Source organism: Physella acuta, unplaced genomic scaffold, assembly GCF_028476545.2.
Source record: "Physella acuta isolate Inbredline_101_S28 unplaced genomic scaffold, ASM2847654v3 ptg000829l, whole genome shotgun sequence".
Lineage (NCBI taxonomy): Eukaryota > Metazoa > Mollusca > Gastropoda > Physidae > Physella > Physella acuta.
Window position 1 is genome coordinate 434,771 of NW_026732347.1, and position 19,815 is coordinate 454,585.

The 19,815-nt window shown below is 38.7% G+C and overlaps 1 protein-coding gene and 1 long non-coding RNA gene across 2 annotated transcripts; both read left to right on the forward strand.

The window, feature by feature from the left end:
* The first annotated feature begins 1,316 nt into the window (after positions 1 to 1,316).
* On the forward strand, positions 1,317 to 7,481 carry LOC131951782 (uncharacterized). The gene is made up of 3 exons (XR_009388444.1): positions 1,317 to 1,371; positions 3,749 to 3,826; positions 7,332 to 7,481. It is a non-coding gene; the product is annotated as an uncharacterized LOC131951782 (long non-coding RNA).
* A 9,956-nt stretch (positions 7,482 to 17,437) lies between these two features.
* On the forward strand, positions 17,438 to 19,230 carry LOC131951780 (uncharacterized). The gene is made up of 5 exons (XM_059314175.1): positions 17,438 to 17,503; positions 17,965 to 18,069; positions 18,344 to 18,438; positions 18,783 to 18,852; positions 18,953 to 19,230. Exons 1-5 carry the CDS (start codon positions 17,480 to 17,482, stop codon positions 19,181 to 19,183), a joined length of 525 nt encoding a protein of 174 aa, XP_059170158.1. The 5' UTR covers positions 17,438 to 17,479; the 3' UTR covers positions 19,184 to 19,230.
* The last annotated feature ends 585 nt before the right edge of the window (positions 19,231 to 19,815 follow it).

Here is a 19,815-nt window from a genome sequence, read left to right on the forward strand (position 1 = left end):
TTTTTTTTTATTTTTTTTTTTTTTATTATATGGAAAAAGTTTGACAAAGTCAATGATTTTTTTCTGTTTTTTTTTTATAATTTGGAATAAAATTAGACAAAGTCAATTATTTTTTGTGTGATTTTTTTTTATTAGTTGGAAAAAGTATTGGATTTTAAAAATGTTGAGATAAAGTACCGGCTTTTGAAAATGTCTAAACAAAGTACCGGCTTTTGAGAATGTTGAGACAAAATGCCGACCTTTGGAAAATGTAAAAAGTGCCGGTTTTTTGAAAATGTCTAGACAAAGTTCCGGCTTTTGAGAATGTTGAGACAAAATGCCGACCTTTGGAAAATGTAAAAAGTGCCGGTTTTTGAAAATGTATAAATTGGCGGTTTTTGAAAATGTCTAGATAAAGTACCGGTTTTTGAAAATGTTGAGATAAATTGACAGCTTTTGAAAAAATCTAGACACAGTGCCGACTTTTGAAAATGTCAAAAGTGTCGGTTTTTTAAAATGTCTAGATAAAGTACCGAGAGTCGGCTCAATTAGGAAGTCTATCAACATTCCTTGTGAAGTCTATCAACATTCCTTGTGAAATCTATCAATATTAGCGGTGTATTTAACAGGGTAAACAAGTCAATGGTCATAAAATTTGTTTTAGCGAGTGGTACACCACCACCACACACACAGACACACCTCACCTTCCCACCACACACATACACCCCACACCTTCCCACCACACACAGACACACCTCACCTTCCCACCACACACATACACCCCCACACCTTCCCACCACTCACACACACCACACACCTTCCCACCACACACCTTCCCCCACACCTTTCCTTCACACCCCCACAAAACACACTGCCCCCACCAATATTATTGTGTCCTACAGTCCTAACTCACCTCGTCAGTGACTTAACATTTTGTCCAACCCCCACCCCTCCCATAAACATGATTATGTCCTCCACCCCTCTCCCACCCTGCCATTGTTTCAATCAACAAGAAATCAATGACCACATGTGAAGACCAAGTTACAGCCAATTACTCCGAGATTCAAATTTCAAATTATTATTTTTTTTCCCAAATTTTAAAAAAAACATGTATTGTTACACCTCCTTCAGTCATGTTTTTCTTCCTCTAATAATTAAATTTCAAAAATTAGATTCTAACATTTTTTTTTAAATATCCTTCATCCACAGCCAGCCAAACCCTTACTTCTCAAGTCGTGTGAGGGATGGACACATACAAACTGTGGTCGACGCTCAGACCAAACGAGTCCTCCCCCCTTCCAGGATATGAACCTACAGAAATATCTTCAGATGAAAAACACGAAGTTGGTCTGGGTCGATGCACTGGGTGTGTGGCTCGCACCTAGCCAGCACGTGAGTTAATTGTTTTAAACCTAGAATTAATTATTAATTACGTGATTTTAATGACAAATTGAGAAAATAATGTGTCATATTTTTAAACAGCGTCTGTTTATGTAAGTGTTGTGTAGACTTTTAGATCAGGACGTTCGATGGGGATGTAAAGTAGAAGTTGACTGTTTGCTTGAGCTTGGTATATTAATGGTCAATGTTGAGCAAAGGCACGTTTATTTACCCAAATAGAGCCAGGTACCCATTAGAGCTGAGTGAATGGAATCAGATACCCATCAGATGTGAATGGAATAGAATCAGGTACCTTTCAGAGCTGAGTGGAATAGAATCAGGTACCCTTCAGAGCTAAGTGGAATAGAATCAGGTACCCATCAGAGCTAAGTGGAATAGAATCAGGTACCCTTCAGAGCTAAATAGAATAGAATCAGGTACCCTTCAGAGCTAAATAGAATAGAATCAGGTACCCTTCGGGGCTAAGTTGAATAGAATCAGGTACCAGTCACAGTTGAATGGAATAGAATCTGTTACCCATCAGAGCTAAGTGGAATAGAATCAGGTACCCATCAGAGCTGAGTGGACTAGAATCAGGTACCCTTCAGATGTGAATGGAATAGAGCCAGGTACCCGTCATAGCTGAGTGAACTCACTTAACTCCCCACAACTCTAGTCCGCCTAAGAGAGCAGCCTCACGGTAAAAAGTTGAATCGTCTCGCTTCACCGAACGCCCGCCAACATATTTGTGATGCCTGTACCACCAATAAAGTTAGCACACAGACTAACTATGCCTAACACAGATCCAAAAACTAGATCAAATACTTAATCTAACCCTAATTGAATTGGCACTTCCCGTTATAGCAGTATGGTTCTACATCAAATAAATAAAGCCTCAATTTAGTTGCTAATTGTGTGAATGTGTGCTGTGTAGCTATAAATTATTCGAAATATCTCGCGAAATCTCACCACCAAAAATGTTAACCGAACGAAAAAAAAATCAAACTATTTGTATTAATTATCCCACCAAGCGAATGAAAAGCAACGCCTAATTTTGTTACTCAACATACAGCTGTTCAACTGACCGCAAACAGGGCTTCAGAAAATGTGTTACTCAACATACAGCCGTTCAACTGACCGCAAACACGGCTTCAGAAAATTACAAGCCCAACATGACGCGACTAGTCAGGCAAAAAAAAAAAATAACTTGCAATCTATAATTAGTCAGAACGCCGAAAGTAATCGAAAATAACGGTCGGTGGAGTGGGAGATATTGTGTGTCAACAATGGGGATTGGATAGATCAGTGCTTATGATTAGAGGGACAGTGATATTTCGTTAACACGCTAAGTAAACCCGGGCCTAATTACTAGCCCGTTGCTAAATGGGTTCTAAAGAATATAATAGGCGGGGGGGGGGGGGGGGGGAGTCCAATGAGTTTAACATAGGCGTATCAAAGCTTCTTCCTGTACAGAGGGTTACTTATTTTTAACATTTCCCTTTATACAAATTAATTCTAATAAAATTATTCCAATTTTATAAAGGATTTTTTTTTCAAAATAATTTTATCGTGTGTATATCTACTCTAGCAAAACAACATTTTAAATATGTGTTTATTTTATTTCGCCGTTGAAGGTGGTTATGACATCGACGCCCACGAATTTCTTCCGATCTTACTATCCAGTTCTAAACGTTTCACTTCGCGCCAATCAAGACCCGTAGACCTAGCTAATCCTAAAACAACGGCGTTGATTGTGTGTACCAAAATGTACCTGAACCAAACTCTTCAAAGCTGCCAGATTTTTCACGGTTTGACGAACACCAGAAAAGCCAAATATGATTTTCAAAAACATCGCAAGTTTTACCAACACAATTTGGCAGCGAGGGGGCCTTTGTATGGCCGACCTTATCCAGTGGACCGATCGCGACATAAGGACACATCCATAGTGGATAACATAGTGGCAGGCAGAAGAATGCTCGCTAGTGGATTCTTTGCTGATCCATTCACAGCAGGATTCAGACTATCAAAGTGTTGGGACATGGCTAGCTCAGTGAAGGTGCTAAATTGTAGGGACATGGGTCGGATTTCACTAGGGAACACAACACAAGACGATAGGACTAAACATCGGATTTTACCGTACCGGTCACGTGGTTACTTAAAATATCCATTCTGCGTTAGTGTGGATAATGTAGGTATAGCCACTGAGTGCAAAACATTTAGGTGGTGTTTTACAATCACCAATCACGTAGTTATTTAAGATATCCATTCTGGATTAGTGTGGATAGCCAGTGAATGCAACACGTTTTTTATATCACCTGTTTAATATATTTTGTGAATGCAATATAATAAAAAGATTTTTGAAGAATTAAGTGGTTGTTTTTTTTTTCAGAAATCAGGAGGAGACAATGAATACTTTTCAATTAACGCTCCTGTTTTGCAACCACACAAAGTTATAAATGAGAAACGGGTAGGTCTTTGAATTTTCAATTTTGAAATCTGTTAATTTCATCCTAAACATTTGAAATTCCAACTTATTATGATACAATTTCACACATTTTGTCACATCGTATCATCGTTGAATTTTGACAAGTCTTGTTCTAGCATTACACAATATGTTGACAAGTCTTGTTCTAGTATTACACAATATGTTGACAAGTCTTGTTCTAACATTACACAATATGTTCACAAGTCTTGTTCTAACATTACACAATATGTTCACAAGTCTTGTTCTAACATTACACAATATGTTGACAAGTCTTGTTCTAGCATTACACAATATGTTGACAAGTCTTGTTCTAACATTACACAATATGTTCACAAGTCTTGTTCTAGCATTACACAATATGTTGACAAGTCTTGTTCTAGCATTACACAATATGTTCACAAGTCTTGTTCTAGCATTACACAATATGTTCACAAGTCTTGTTCTAGCATTACACAATATGTTGACAAGTCTTGTTCTAACATTACACAATATGTTGACAAGTCTTGTTCTAACATTACACAATATGTTGACAAGTCTTGTTCTAACATTACACAATATGTTGACAAGTCTTGTTCTAACATTACACAATATGTTGACAAGTCTTGTTCTAACATTACACAATATGTTGACAAGTCTTGTTCTAACATTACACAATATGTTGACAAGTCTTGTTCTAACATTACACAATATGTTGACAAGTCTTGTTCTAGTATTACACAATATGTTGACAAGTCTTGTTCTAACATTACACAATATGTTCACAAGTCTTGTTCTAACATTACACAATATGTTCACAAGTCTTGTTCTAACATTACACAATATGTTGACAAGTCTTGTTCTAGCATTACACAATATGTTGACAAGTCTTGTTCTAGCATTACACAATATGTTGACAAGTCTTGTTCTAACATTACACAATATGTTGACAAGTCTTGTTCTAACATTACACAATATGTTCACAAGTCTTGTTCTAGCATTACACAATATGTTGACAAGTCTTGTTCTAGCATTACACAATATGTTCACAAGTCTTGTTCTAGCATTACACAATATGTTCACAAGTCTTGTTCTAGCATTACACAATATGTTGACAAGTCTTGTTCTAACATTACACAATATGTTGACAAGTCTTGTTCTAGCATTACACAATATGTTGACAAGTCTTGTTCTAGCATTACACAATATGTTGACAAGTCTTGTTCTAACATTACACAATATGTTGACAAGTCTTGTTCTAACATTACACAATATGTTCACAAGTCTTGTTCTAGCATTACACAATATGTTGACAAGTCTTGTTCTAGCATTACACAATATGTTCACAAGTCTTGTTCTAGCATTACACAATATGTTCACAAGTCTTTTTCTAGCATTACACAATATGTTGACAAGTCTTGTTCTAACATTACACAATATGTTGACAAGTCTTGTTCTAACATTACACAATATGTTGACAAGTCTTGTTCTAACATTACACAATATGTTGACAAGTCTTGTTCTAACATTACACAATATGTTGACAAGTCTTGTTCTAACATTACACAATATGTTGACAAGTCTTGTTCTAACATTACACAATATGTTCACAAGTCTTGTTCTAACATTACACAATATGTTCACAAGTCTTGTTCTAACATTACACAATATGTTCACAAGTCTAGTATCACAAATTTTATTAAGACGGTGATATCAAGGCTTCAGCTGTCATCATAGATCTCATTCATCACGCATACTTTAAACATCAGATGTGTCTTATTTCTAAGTCCAAAATATTTTGATCTCTCCGTTAAGTTAGCACCTGACAGTTTTCGTCCCTCTATGTATCACCGCATTATGTTTTCTCACCCGAGAGATGTAACTAGCTTCCACTTTTAAACACCCCGTCTATCACCATCTGCCATTCTCACACCACTGAAGTGTCACCACCTTCAATGTTCTCACCTCTATGTGTCACCACCTTTCATACTTCCACCACCAAGTGTCACCACTTCCAATGTTCTCCCCGGTATATAACACCACCTGCCATTTTCTCACACTAGATGTATCACCAACTACCACTCTCTCACACTAGATGTATCACCAACTACCACTCTCTCACACTAGATGTATCACCAACTACCACTCTCTCACACTAGATGTATCACCAACTACCACTCTCTCACACTAGATGTATCACCAACTACCACTCTCTCACACTAGATGTGTCACCAACTACCACTCTCTCACACTAGATGTATCACCAACTACCACTCTCTCACACTAGATGTATCACCAACTACCACTCTCTCACACTAGATGTATCACCAACTACCACTCTCTCACACTAGATGTATCACCAACTACCACTCTCTCACACTAGATGTATCACCAACTACCACTCTCTCACACTAGATGTATCACCAACTACCACTCTCTCACACTAGATGTATCACCAACTACCACTCTCTCACACTAGATGTATCACCAACTACCACTCTCTCACACTAGATGTATCACCAACTACCACTCTCTCACACTAGATGTATCACCAACTACCACTCTCTCACACTAGATGTATCACCAACTACCACTCTCTCACACTAGATGTATCACCAACTACCATTCTCTCAACACTGAGGTGTTACCACTTTAAATGTTCTCAAACTCTTTTTCTCTCCATTTTTTTCCTCCAACCAAGTGTCACCACTGTCAACGTTCTCACCAACTGTCACGACTGCCAACGATATCACCATCTCTGTGTCACCACTACCAACGTTCTCACCATCTGTGTCACCACTGTCAACGTTCTCACCATCTATGTGTCACCACTACCAACGTTCTCACCATCTATGTGTCACTACTACCAACGTTCTCACCATCTATGTGTCACCACTACCAACGTTCTCACCATCTCTGTGTCACCACTACCAACGTTCTCACCATCTATGTGTCACCACTACCAACGTTCTCACCATCTATGTGTCACCACTACCAACGTTTCCACCATTTGTGTCACCACTGCCAACGTTCTCACCATCTATGTGTCACCACTACCAACGTTCTTACCATCTATGTGTCACCACTACCAACGTTCTTACCATCTATGTGTCACCACTACCAACGTTCATACCATCTATGTGTCACCACCTACCATCCTCCTACCATTAAAGTGTCACCACTTCCTATGTACTCACCCTCTATATCTTAACACCTACCTTTCTCCTACCACCAAGTGTCACCACCTCCAACGTTCTAACTCTATATGTGTCACCACCTTTCATTCTCCCACCACTGAGTATCACCACTTCCAATGTTCTCACTCTGTATGTGTCACCACCTACCGTCCTCCCACCACCAAAAAAATCACCAATTCCAACATTTACAACCTATATGTGTCACCAACTAACATTCTCCCACTACGAAATGTCACCATTTCTCAACCTATATGTGTCACCACCTTTCATTCTCCCACCACTGAAGTCACCACTTCCAACATTCTCACCCTCAGGCTCCTGTAGCCCGACCCACAGGACGTCGCCATGACAGACCAAGTGGACCCACCCACCACCTCCCACGCTTACACCCCACCCACAATCCCACCGCCAGCTCGCTGACAAGACTCTACACGCATCTCTCCACTCCTGCAAGACTGCTCGAAAAAAATGGACGTTAGTTGTTTTTTTTAACTTCATTAATTGTATAGATTTTTGTTTTATTTGTTCCGTAAATTTTTAAATCAACTATTTATGCCTGTCCCTGGGTGGTGGGGTAAGGCCTGATTGAATGTTTAAATACGATCGACCGTTGGTTGACTGATTTGAATTTGTTAATCTTTCAAAAACTTTTTTTTTTTGCCTAAAATATCAATACATTTAAAAAAGACTGATTGGGACACTGCTCATATTAATCACGATTAATCCGTATTTTAAATTCAATTAAATTACAAAATTGTTTTGATTACATAAAATTTTAATAAATCAAATATAATAATATTAAATTAAATGAAGAATATTAGAGCAAAATGTAAGTAATTAGGCTACCAATATACAGAACACTTTATCTAGCCAATTGGTAAAGTAAAGTAAAGTTTCCCTTTCAAACCTGACGGTCTATGGGGCAAGTGAAGTAGAGTTCACCTGTTTCTGTGACCTCGGCATATGAAGAGATAGTGTGGTCAGCACTATGCCCAGCCGCCTTTACTCTCCCTAACGTGAGTTAGGTACCCATCAGAGTTGGGTGGACTCAGGGACGGTCTACTGACTTGAACCCGGATTCGAACTCGAGACTTACGGGTTAGCTACCGCTCGACTACTCCGTCCCATCAATTAGTAAAGCAACATAATATATAATAGATTGTTGTCACGTGACTTTCAGATGTGCCACAGATCACGATGCAGCCAGTAGCCACGCCCATCGTTACGTCATGCTACAGTTCAGGGTGTCAGGCACAGGGAGATGGAGAAGGTGGGGTGCAGGTAGGAAACAGGGTTTCTTTCTGTCATTTGTCTTCTATGGAGGGGGGGGGGGAATTGAAGCCTCCGGCTAGGGGCATTTGATACTTGTGTGTGTGTGTGGGGGGGGGGGGTCAGGATACTGGTTAAATAGATAATTACAACATTAATTGTATTTTTTCTTCTTTTTCCTGGGGGGGGGGGGGTTTAAGGCTGGATAAAAAAATGTAGGAAGATGTAGTAATTTCATCTCTTTGTCAGTGTTAGATAGTGATGAAGCATGTGGGTGGGGGTGGGGACGTGGCTAACGAGACCAACACCCGTGTGTAAATGTCGCGGTGATATTGGTTAACTCATTATAAAACCCCTGATGAGCAGCTCATTATGTACTCTAAATGATTCTGCACAGGTCGTCAGTTCTGGACTGGCTACACCAGATCAACATTGTGAGACTATGATCAGGGTGGAGTTTCATGGGCGTCCTATAAGGAGTGAGTACAGGCTAGATCATAATAGATCAATCCATTCATCCATCTACACTCTATAGATCATAGTAAATGGTTCATCCATTCATCCATTTAGACTCCATATAGATCATACTAGATGGTCCATCCATCCATCCATCTAGACTCCATATAGACAGGGTCGGCGCTACCTATAAAGAGAACTAGGCAGTCGCCTAGGGCGCCATCCGTAGGGGGCGCTAAAAGATCTATATAGGTCTATATAGGCCTATATTTATTCGCGATAGTGAAAATGCAACCCCACCTTCCTAATTTGGAAATGTCGGGGCCCCCCTTTTTAACAGTCACTTTGCCTTTTTAATTTGGTGTCACATAATTGATGTTAAAAACGATTAAATAAGTTCGTAATTTAAATTTCGAACATTTCAAACTGTTATCTAATTTTAATGTTGATTTAGTGACCGCTCCAGCGCATGACGGGGCTTTCCAAAACACACACAATTTTGGTTTTTAATAGGGCTTGTAATGTAAGTCTCGTTTTCTCTGACTATGAATTAGTAATCTGTTCTGGTGTATAGAGTTTTGTAATGACGGGGTGTTCAAAGTAGTGTACTTGTTTGGTAAGTTTTGATGAATCGTTTAGATTTGGGAGTAACGGCGGAAGACTGTTACTGATATGGTTTCGTAGGTATAAAGTATCGAAGTTTTAAAGTGTCGTATTTTTTATTTGGCTGTTGTGTAGTTCAAGGTCTAGTGGAGAAATGAGAATGTAGGTGATGAAGCATCGTTGTTCTTGGGTCCCAGAGTATCGAACCTTTGTGTATTAAAGTATCGAAGTGTGATGGCTGTGAAATCGTTGTTGATTGTGCGTATCGTTTGTAGAGCTTGGTGAAGTTAAACGTGTTGGTGTCGTCGTTCAGGAGCATCGAGTCTAGTTATGTTTAGGTATCGAAGTTTGATGTGTGTTGTGAATGTAGTAAAGTCTATCGAGTAGTCGAGTTTGTCGTAAGTTAGATTATTTTAATTCAGGACGGAACACACTACAAAGAAAGGTTGGCGTTCTCTAGTTGAAAAATCTTTAGTTTTTTTAGGAATCTATATTACCATTCTTAAAGTATTAATATATAATATTATATAGGCTGGAGTTTATAACTAATCGTAAACTTTGTTTTTTTTCAAATTATAATTTTATTATATTTAATCAATGATTATAGCAATGTCTTAATCAGTTACCGGGTTATCCGTATTTGATTATTTTGAAAGGCGTCCCTTTATTAAGGGGATCTAAAATTTTCTTTTGAGCTTAGAGATACAGAGATAATGAAGGTATGTCCTCAAAATTGGCTTGGAGTATGTTATAATAAAGCTAGCGTATTTAGACTTTCAAACAAAACCTATAGTTAAGTAGTCAATTAGTAAAATATATTCTTTTGACATGGTTACATAGCTAATATAAAAGATTTGTTACAATTATTACGAAATGAAATTTAAAGCTTTTTATTGTGTTATTCAATCATGTCTTAGTTACACTTTGTTAATTTAGCTAGTCTAATGAAAGTTATTTCCCTTGAATAAAATTTTGGTAATTTCATTTCCAAATGGGAGATAATTCATTGCTTAACATGACATTCATTTCAAATTCCCGCACCTTAGGTTGACCGCTTACTTACAAATACAACTTTAAGTTATTTTCATTCATCCATCTTAACTCTATATAGATCTAACTAGATAGTCCATCCATTCATCCATCTAGAATCCATATAGATCATATTAGCTATTCCATCCATCATCCATCTCTAGACTCTATATAGATCATACTAGGTGTTCATCCATTCATACATCTAGACTCCATAGCACCACCACCTATTATGTGCTATCTTTAGTTTTGTCATCAATATAGTCACAAATGCTCTGACGATAACAATTGTGTAGCTGCAGTAATCAAACAGCATCTTCATGTATAGCTTCCCTTGCATTATTTTATTTTATCCGAGTTTAACTTCGATTTAACTCACTAGTATTTTTTCCTACTTCATCTACCAGTTCTTGCGTTTTATCTGTCAGACTTTTTGTTTTATCTGTCAGACTTTTTGTTTTATCTTTCAGACTTTTTGTTTTATCTGTCAGACTTTTTATTTTATCTGTCAGACGTTTTGTTTTATCTGTCAGACTTTTTATTTTATCTGACAGACTTTTTGTTTTATCTGTCAGACTTTTTATTTTATCTGACAGACTTTTTCCTTTATCTGACAGACTTTTTGTTTTATTTGTCAGACTTTTTGTTTTATCTGACAGACTTTTTCTTTTATCTTCAGCTTGTTGCCTGGTCTGCTAGTTTTTTTTTTCTGATTTAGCTTATCTGATTATAAACCCTTAAAAGTTGCAAACACTATGTGGACGGTACTAACTAAAACATACATAAAGATTAACTTTGTCGACCAGTGGAAAGTTTTGTCTATCCAGGGATGAAGATAAAATAATGTTCAGCAGATAACATAAACAGGGAACACGCATGCGTGAACAAGAAAGACCACGTGGTCAGAGCAGACATGACCTCGTCGGCCAAACTACACCTTCAGGTGGTAATCAAAAATGGCCATCCGGACACACAAACAGTGACCACACGTGAAAGAGTGACCACTAATAAACGAGTGACCCCGAAGAATGGCGCGGTGCCCGACGGTCCTGCTGCCAGTACCAGACGATCGGATATTTGTCAACCAACTCGTCTGACCAGAAGATGGGATCACAACATGGAGGGCAACCCGAACACTCCAAGTATAAATTTCCCGTCAGCATGTCAGTTTTACCTGCATGATTCTGTCAGCCCCTCGACTTTTCATGAACCAACATACATCGATATAATCTTTAAAGTTTTGTTTGAATGGAGCATGCATCGCTGAAGTGTATTTAACAATCACATAACCTATTATCATGTATTTTTTCGCATTGCTTTTTTAATATCGAAGTTCTTCTCTTGTCGATATAACCTTGGGGACTATTTATATTTATGGTGACTATTCTCTAAGCCATTCAAGTTTTCACTGAAGCCAAGTCAAGCTCCAGCTGTTTATCACAGCTTCGTTGTTGTTGAAGTTAACTCAGTTCAGAATGTATTGTGTAGTGCCGGACTCTGTTGTAATTTTAAATTTATTTTATTGTATTGTGTTACTAAAATAATATCATATATTTAACACAATGTTTTTCTAACTGGTAGGCATTCTTGGTAAACTGTGTATGTCCACAAAAACGTATTTGATCAATACAATTTTGTTACTGTGACTTAAACCTTCGCATTTTGGACCTCATTTTTTTTTATAATTTGTATCAATCTATCCATGCTTATTTCCTGTTTTATAACTATACATATGGATACTGTACATGTATGTATAAACGTTCTAAGTATGTGTAATATACACACACACACATATATATATATATATATATATATATATATATATATATATATATATATATATATATATCCATGCTTATTTCCTGTTTTATAACTATACATATGGATACTGTACATGTATGTATAAACGTTCTAAGTATGTGTAATATATATATATATATATATATATATATATATATATATATATATATATATATATATATATATATATATATATATATATATATATATATATGGAGATATGTTTATATATTTGCAATATAATATATAATGATTACAAATTTGAGTATCTGAAGCTGTTTAACACATAATAAAACTCTACTGCTCCATCCCAGACTTGAAGGAAACAAAAAAATCGAGGCAGACTGAAGACACCTCTAGGCCTGCCATAAAGCCAAATAAAAACGACTCTGATTTGGAAGAAAATGAAACATCCTCAGCTTGCGAAGGTCTGAACTTTGTGACCGCATGTTATAGCTTCATTTTCTAGCTCTAATTATCTTTGCAAATACGTATTGGATTTTTAGTATCTATAAAACTACCAACGTTGTTTTTTTTTTTTTTAAACTTCAGACGAGGAAACTATTGAAGCGTTGCCATTTGATTCCGGAAGTACGTCATCAATAGCCAGCACGCCAAGACGCGGACATCACGAGACGAAACTGTCACTGCCGCCAATAATTAAAGACAACAAATTAGGTCACCACTCACGCGTGACCGTCGCTGATTTACACGCACCTGCCCCTCGGGCTGCAGAGGGACGGGGAAAGCCAGGAGCACACAAAGTGACGTCCGGCGACGTGCAGTCCAAGACGTCCGTCTCTAAGGAAGGGCCGCAGGAAGGCAGGAAACACGTCAAGACCAGGAAAAATTCTCAAAAAGGTTTGTTTTTTGTTCTCCTAAATATCATATCCATTCTAGTAGTAATTAGCAAAACAAGTCTTACACATGTAAAATATTATTGTTCTGTTTATTTATTTACTGTTGACTAAAGCTCTACATTTTTAATTGTTTCATAGAGAAGGATGGTTGAGGTTAACTAAAGCTCTAGATTTTTAATTGTTTCATAGAGAAGGATGGTTGAGGTTAACTAAAGCTCTAGATTTTTAATTGTTTCATAGAGAAGGATGGTTGAGGTTGACTAAAGCTCTAGATTTTTAATTGTTTCATAGAGAAGGATGGTTGAGGTTGACTAAAGCTCTAGATTTGTTTCAGAGTTTGTGGCCGAGTTTCTCCCCGTCTCAGGGCCCGATGACAACATACACGATGGCCAGACTCTGGTGAGTTGTGTGTCTTAGCGGTGTGTCTCACGTGTGTCTCCCAGATGTGTCTAAGGCGTGTGTAAAAATGTGTCAGTTTAAAGTCTGAAGTCAGTCTCAGTTGTGTGTGTGTGTGTGTGAGGTGTGTTGTCCGGTGTGTGTCCCAGCTGTGTGACAGGTGTGTTGTGTGAAGTGTGTCTCAGTTGTGTGTTCTGCTTTATGTACCTAAGTTGTGAGATATATGACGTGGGTTGTGATATGTGTGACGTGACGATTGTGAACTACTTTATGAAAAATTGATTTTATTCAAACTTGCGTTTACTTCTATTTTTAAATTGCAGTCTAAAAATAGCAACAACTGCAAGAAAAGACGCCGACACAAGAAAGCATTAAAAACGGATGCAGGACATGACGTCATTCACTCAAACACACCCGAAACAACGAAACTTGATTCAGAATCCCAAGCAGGAGACTTCGATTCGGCAATAGGGGACAGGACAAAACGTGATTCGGCAATAGAGGACAGGACAAAACGTAGTTCGGCATTAAGCAACTATGACGGGAACACGTCAACGCCGAGATCTTCAGGAAACTCGACAAGTTCTGGAGGGTCTTATCACTTTACAACCAGTGGGGACGAGGCAGGTAATGGACCTGTGTTGACTGCCATCTCTGTTAGACGTGTATACGTTTCTCTAATAATTTTAACACACCTGTAAACTAGTCACCCACAATACCCACCCACCTGTAAACTACAGTCATCCCAATACCCACCCACCTGTAAACTACGGTCACCCACAATACCCACCCACCTGTAAACTACAGTCACCCCCAATACCCCCCCCCCCACCTGTAAACTAGTCACCCAAAATTCCCACCCACCCGTAAACTACAGTCACCCACAATAACCACCCACCTGTAAACTACAGTCACCCACAATAACCACCCACCTGTAAACTACAGTCACCCACAATACCCACCCACCTGTAAACTACAGTCACCCACAATAACCACCCACCTGTAAACTACAGTCACTCACAATACCCACCCACCCGTAAACTACAGTCACCCACAATACCCACCCACCTGTAAACTACAGTCACCCACAATATCCACCCACCTATAAACTAGTCACCCACAATACCCACCCACCCGTAAACTAGTCACCCACAATACCCACCCACCCGTAAACTGCAGTCAGCCACAATATCCACCCACCTGTAAACTACAGTCACCCACAATACCCACCCACCCGTAAACTACAGTCACCCACAATACCCACCCACCTGTAAACTACAGTCACCCACAATACCCACCCACCTTTAAACTACAGTCACCCACAATAACCACCCACCTGTAAACTACAGTCACCCACAATACCCACCCACCCGTAAACTACAGTCACCCACAATAACCACCCACCTGTAAACTACAGTCACCCACAATACCCACCCACCCGTAAACTACAGTCACCCACAATAACCACCCACCTGTAAACTACGGTCACCCACAATACCCACCCACCTGTAAACTACAGTCACCCCCAATACCCCCCCCCCACCTGTAAACTAGTCACCCAAAATTCCCACCCACCCGTAAACTACAGTCACCCACAATAACCACCCACCTGTAAACTACAGTCACCCACAATAACCACCCACCTGTAAACTACAGTCACCCACAATAACCACCCACCTGTAAACTACAGTCACCCACAATAACCACCCACCTGTAAACTACAGTCACCCACAATAACCACCCACCTGTAAACTACAGTCACCCACAATAACCACCCACCTGTAAACTACAGTCACCCACAATACCCACCCACCTGTAAACTACAGTCACCCACAATAACCACCCACCTGTAAACTACAGTCACCCACAATAACCACCCACCTGTAAACTACAGTCACCCACAATAACCACCCACCTGTAAACTACAGTCACCCACAATAACCACCCACCTGTAAACTAGAGTCACTCACAATAACCACCCACCTGTAAACTAGTCACCCACAATATCCACCCACCTGTAAACTAGTCACCCAAAATTCCCACCCACCTGTAAACTAGTCACCCAAAATTCCCACCCACCTGTAAACTAGTCACCCAAAATTCCCACCCACCTGTAAACTACAGTCACCCACAATACTCACCCACCTGTAAACTACAGTCATCCACAATATCCACCCACCTGTAAACTACAGTCACCCACAATACCCACCCACCTGTAAACTACAGTCCCCCTTTACACCCAGCATGTATCCCTATTTCCAGAAATCAATATCGACTTGGAGTCTCTGTTCCCACCCCTGCCCAGCCTACATCTTGATACCCCACAAGGCAGAAAGCAGCGGGTCAGAAATGCTCTGATGTTGGGCGCTGACTTCACCAAGAAGAGAACTCGTCCAAAGATTGTAAGTGGTATTTATCTCCCCTCCCCTTGTCTTCAGAGTTGTCCCACTATTTAGGTCACGTGACTGACTTGGTTGACACAAACTTAATGTTGAGAATTTTCATCACAAGACCTTTTTGTGGTGTTGGTGAGAATTTTCATCACAAGACCTTCTTGTAGTGTTGGTGAGAATTTTCATCACAAGACCTTCTTGTAGTGTTGGTGAGAATTTTCATCACAAGACCTTCTTGTAGTGTTGGTGAGAATTTTCATCACAAGACCTTCTTGTAGTGTTGGTGAGAATTTTCATCACAAGACCTTCTTGTAGTGTTGGTGAGAATTTTCATCACAAGACCTTCTTGTAGTGTTGGTGAGAATTCACATCACAAGACCTTCTTGTAGTGTTGGTGAGAATTTTCATCACAAGACCTTCTTGTAGTGTTGGTGAGAATTCACATCACAAGACCTTTTTGTGGTGTTGATTTTAAAAAATAATATTTTAATTTTAAAATAAAAAGCCAACGTGTTTAAAACTAACAGCATTAAAATATATTGTATGAATTTCAATTTATGAAGGCTTTTTTATAGTCTTATATTGAATAGTGGCGAAGAGTTCGACTAATAAAAACAAAAACTAAATGGGCGTCGTATCTTTACCCAAGACCTCAATGAAGACGTGAATAAAGCCTTTCATCTCTAATATTACCACGTCTGTCACAAATGTGGGAAAATACTGTCACATTACCAACCCCCAGGAAGATGGGAAAAATCCATGTCATTTTTACATCACCTGCTATATGAAGATGAGGAAAAAAACATCTCTGGCATAATCATCTATTTGTAGATGAAAAAATTCTCATCACTCATATTGTCATATGTGTAAAGATTAAAAACAAAAATTCATTGACATTGTCATATGTGTCTAGACCACAAATACATCATCTTTCACATTGTCTTCTCTGCGAAGAAAACACTCTCTCACATCGTTATCTCAGTGAAGATGTGAAAACTAAACACCTCACCTCTCTCCACCCCCCACCCCCCTGTGTCAGATTGACCCAGAATACCTACAGGAACAGGAGCGTCTCCGTCTGGCCGAGCAGCGGCTGAGAAAACAGCACATCATGTTCAACAAACAGAAGTCAAAGTTTGTTCTAAGTCAGTTCGTCTTCAACTTGAACCCTGACCAATGCGATTTCTCTGATACCGGTACATTTGTTTTTAATTTACAAAACAATTTTAAAATGATTTTTATTACGAAATTTGAATTCAAAATATTTTATATCTAATGTTATAACCCTGCTTTTAATTATTCAAACAACTGCACAAAATTGTAACTCATTAGATTATTTACTATCTCATAATTATAATCGATTTCCAAAGAAAAAAAATTCTCATTATTGTATACGAAAAAAAAATTAAATAATTAAAGTTTTAAATTATTCATATCACTTTGTAAAAAGACTAATTATTCTTCGTTAACATCCTAAAACAACTAATGTATATATTTGAGTGAAGTTACTTTATTGGTATCAATAGAGTACTGTAATGCTCTAAGATGAAGTGTTAACTTTGTAAATGTTGATTTTTTTTTTTAATTGTGGCGCTGTGTGTGGTTTTAGACGATTTTCTAGACAAGTACTGCATCTTCCAGAACGATAGTCGAGAGATGTATAGGCATGTCTTTGATACGGTATGTAGAGTTGGTAGTGTGGGGAGTTGGTAGTGTGGGGAGTTGGTAGTGTGGGAATAGTATGGGATATTTGCGGATGTGGGGAGTTGAAAGTGTGTGGATTTGGTAGTTTAAGGGAGTTGGTAGTGTTAGGGATTGGTATTGTGTGGACTGCGTAGTGTGGGGGGTTGGTAATGTGGGGGAGTTGGTAGTGTGGGGAGTAGTATGGAATATTTGCTGATGTGGAGAGTTGAAAGTGTGTGGATTTGGTAGTTTAAGGGAGTTGGTAGTGTTAGGGGTTGATAATGTGTGAACTCCGTAGTGTGGGGGAGTTGGTAGTGTTGATAATTGGTTGTTTGGGATTGTTGGGAGTGTGAGGTAGTGTGGTGAGTCAGTAGTCTGAGGGCTATAGTGGAATGTCGCAAGTGTCTGTATACTGCGCGTCAAGCCCTACCCGTAGTTCTACCTGCTTGTTTCCCCAGCTGGACCAGGGACGGTGTGGCTGGTTGTCCCGGGGGGAGGCAGCTACAGCCCTCAGGATCATCAACACAAAGCTCAACTCCAAGGAGGAGGAGTTTCTTTACAGGGTACGGTCGGTTGTTTCCTGGGGGGGGGGGGGGGGGGGTCATGAGCTAGGGAAGATAAGATCAGATGTGTGAAGGAATGTGATAAAATATATTTGGACTTAAGCTGAGTGTAGAATTAAAAGATGTTATGTAGTTATGAAAATTGTTGAGGCAAGATGTCAATTTTATTACTGCACAACCATGCACTTCGAACAAAAATCAAATCAGGCTAAGATATCTGTGTAAGGAACTAGGCAACAGTTATCGTGTTAATGTCACACCCCACTGGTTTCAGGTCCTGGAGCTGACAGGGTACAACACCTGTGACGGTGTCGACTTCAAGGTCTTCTCAGTGCTGGCCGCCCTGTCTCAGCGGATCACATCGCTAGAGTGAGTACTCATTCACACGTGTGTTTGGCACAGCGTGTTAAAAACTACCTTATTACAGGCACTAATGTAAAAATATCATTATGAAAACACATGGACGACCTCAGGATTTTTTGCTAGATGCGGAAGGGTCTAAAGCAAGATTATATATATATATATATATATATATATATATATATATATATATATATATATATATATATATATATATATATATATATATATATATATATATATATAATGTATGTATGTATGTATATATATACTTCCCTCTTCATTTTACTTAACCCTATGTGAAAAACGTCATTTATGAGCGACAATAAAAGATCGACTTTGTTGTTTTGCAGTTCGTGGATGAAGCTGATGATCCAAGAGTTAGACTTCAAACACTTAGAGATAAAAACATTTCTCTGTAAGGTGAGAATCTCATTCAAATGAATACAATAATGTCGCGGGGCTGTTGTTGTTTTGTTAACCTTAGTTTTCTAATACTCTAAAGCCCTAACCCTCATTGCAGAAACTGTGGGAGATTTGCGTTGACCCCACGACCAAGACAATCCCGCTGGAGCAGCTGATCGTAGAGCTGCGGTCCGGCGGGGTCAGCGAGAGCCACGAGGCGAGTGTGAAAGAGAGGCTGGGTCACCTGCCGGCCCTGGACCTGCTCGACTTCCTGACCTACTCGCCGCTGTTCATCATGATACACCAGGCCATCGTTGACAACCCGCTATCCGTTGCCAGGGATACGTAGACGAAATAAAACCCATACCGCCACTTCAGTGGTTCTAAAACGTTTCGACTGTGTCCCAATGATCATGATCACCTTAAAGATGAAAAGAAAATTATGATTTCTGGATAGTAAAAAAAATACAATTACTGAAAAATGCGTATTGTGTACAGGAAATATGATGGAAAAATTATTTTGATATTTTATTTAACAGATTGAACAGGTGGCTGGACCCCTGAACTAAATTAATGAGCTCTTCTAGTCTTCTCTTCCCTGTATAAAACACCTAAATTAATTAACTCTTCTATTCTTCTCCTCCCTGTATAAAACACCTAAATTAATGAACTCTTCTATTCTTCTCCTCCCTGCATAAAACACCTAAATTAATGAAGAGTATTTATTGTGTCCTATAGAACAGGTGTGTTAAATTCTGTACAATTGAAGAGAGAATAGAACAAGTCATTTCATTTCAAATTTAATGGAGTTAAATTCCTGCTGAATGAAGCCTTGCGCTTTTTGAATAAGCTGATTTTATGTTACGGTATAACTCAAGCTATTTTTTTTTTACTGTATGTTTTTTTAAGGAATAAAATATTGTCATTTAATTTCGTTTGTTTTAAGAGTTATATGTGAGAGCTTAATTTACCTGAGTGCCT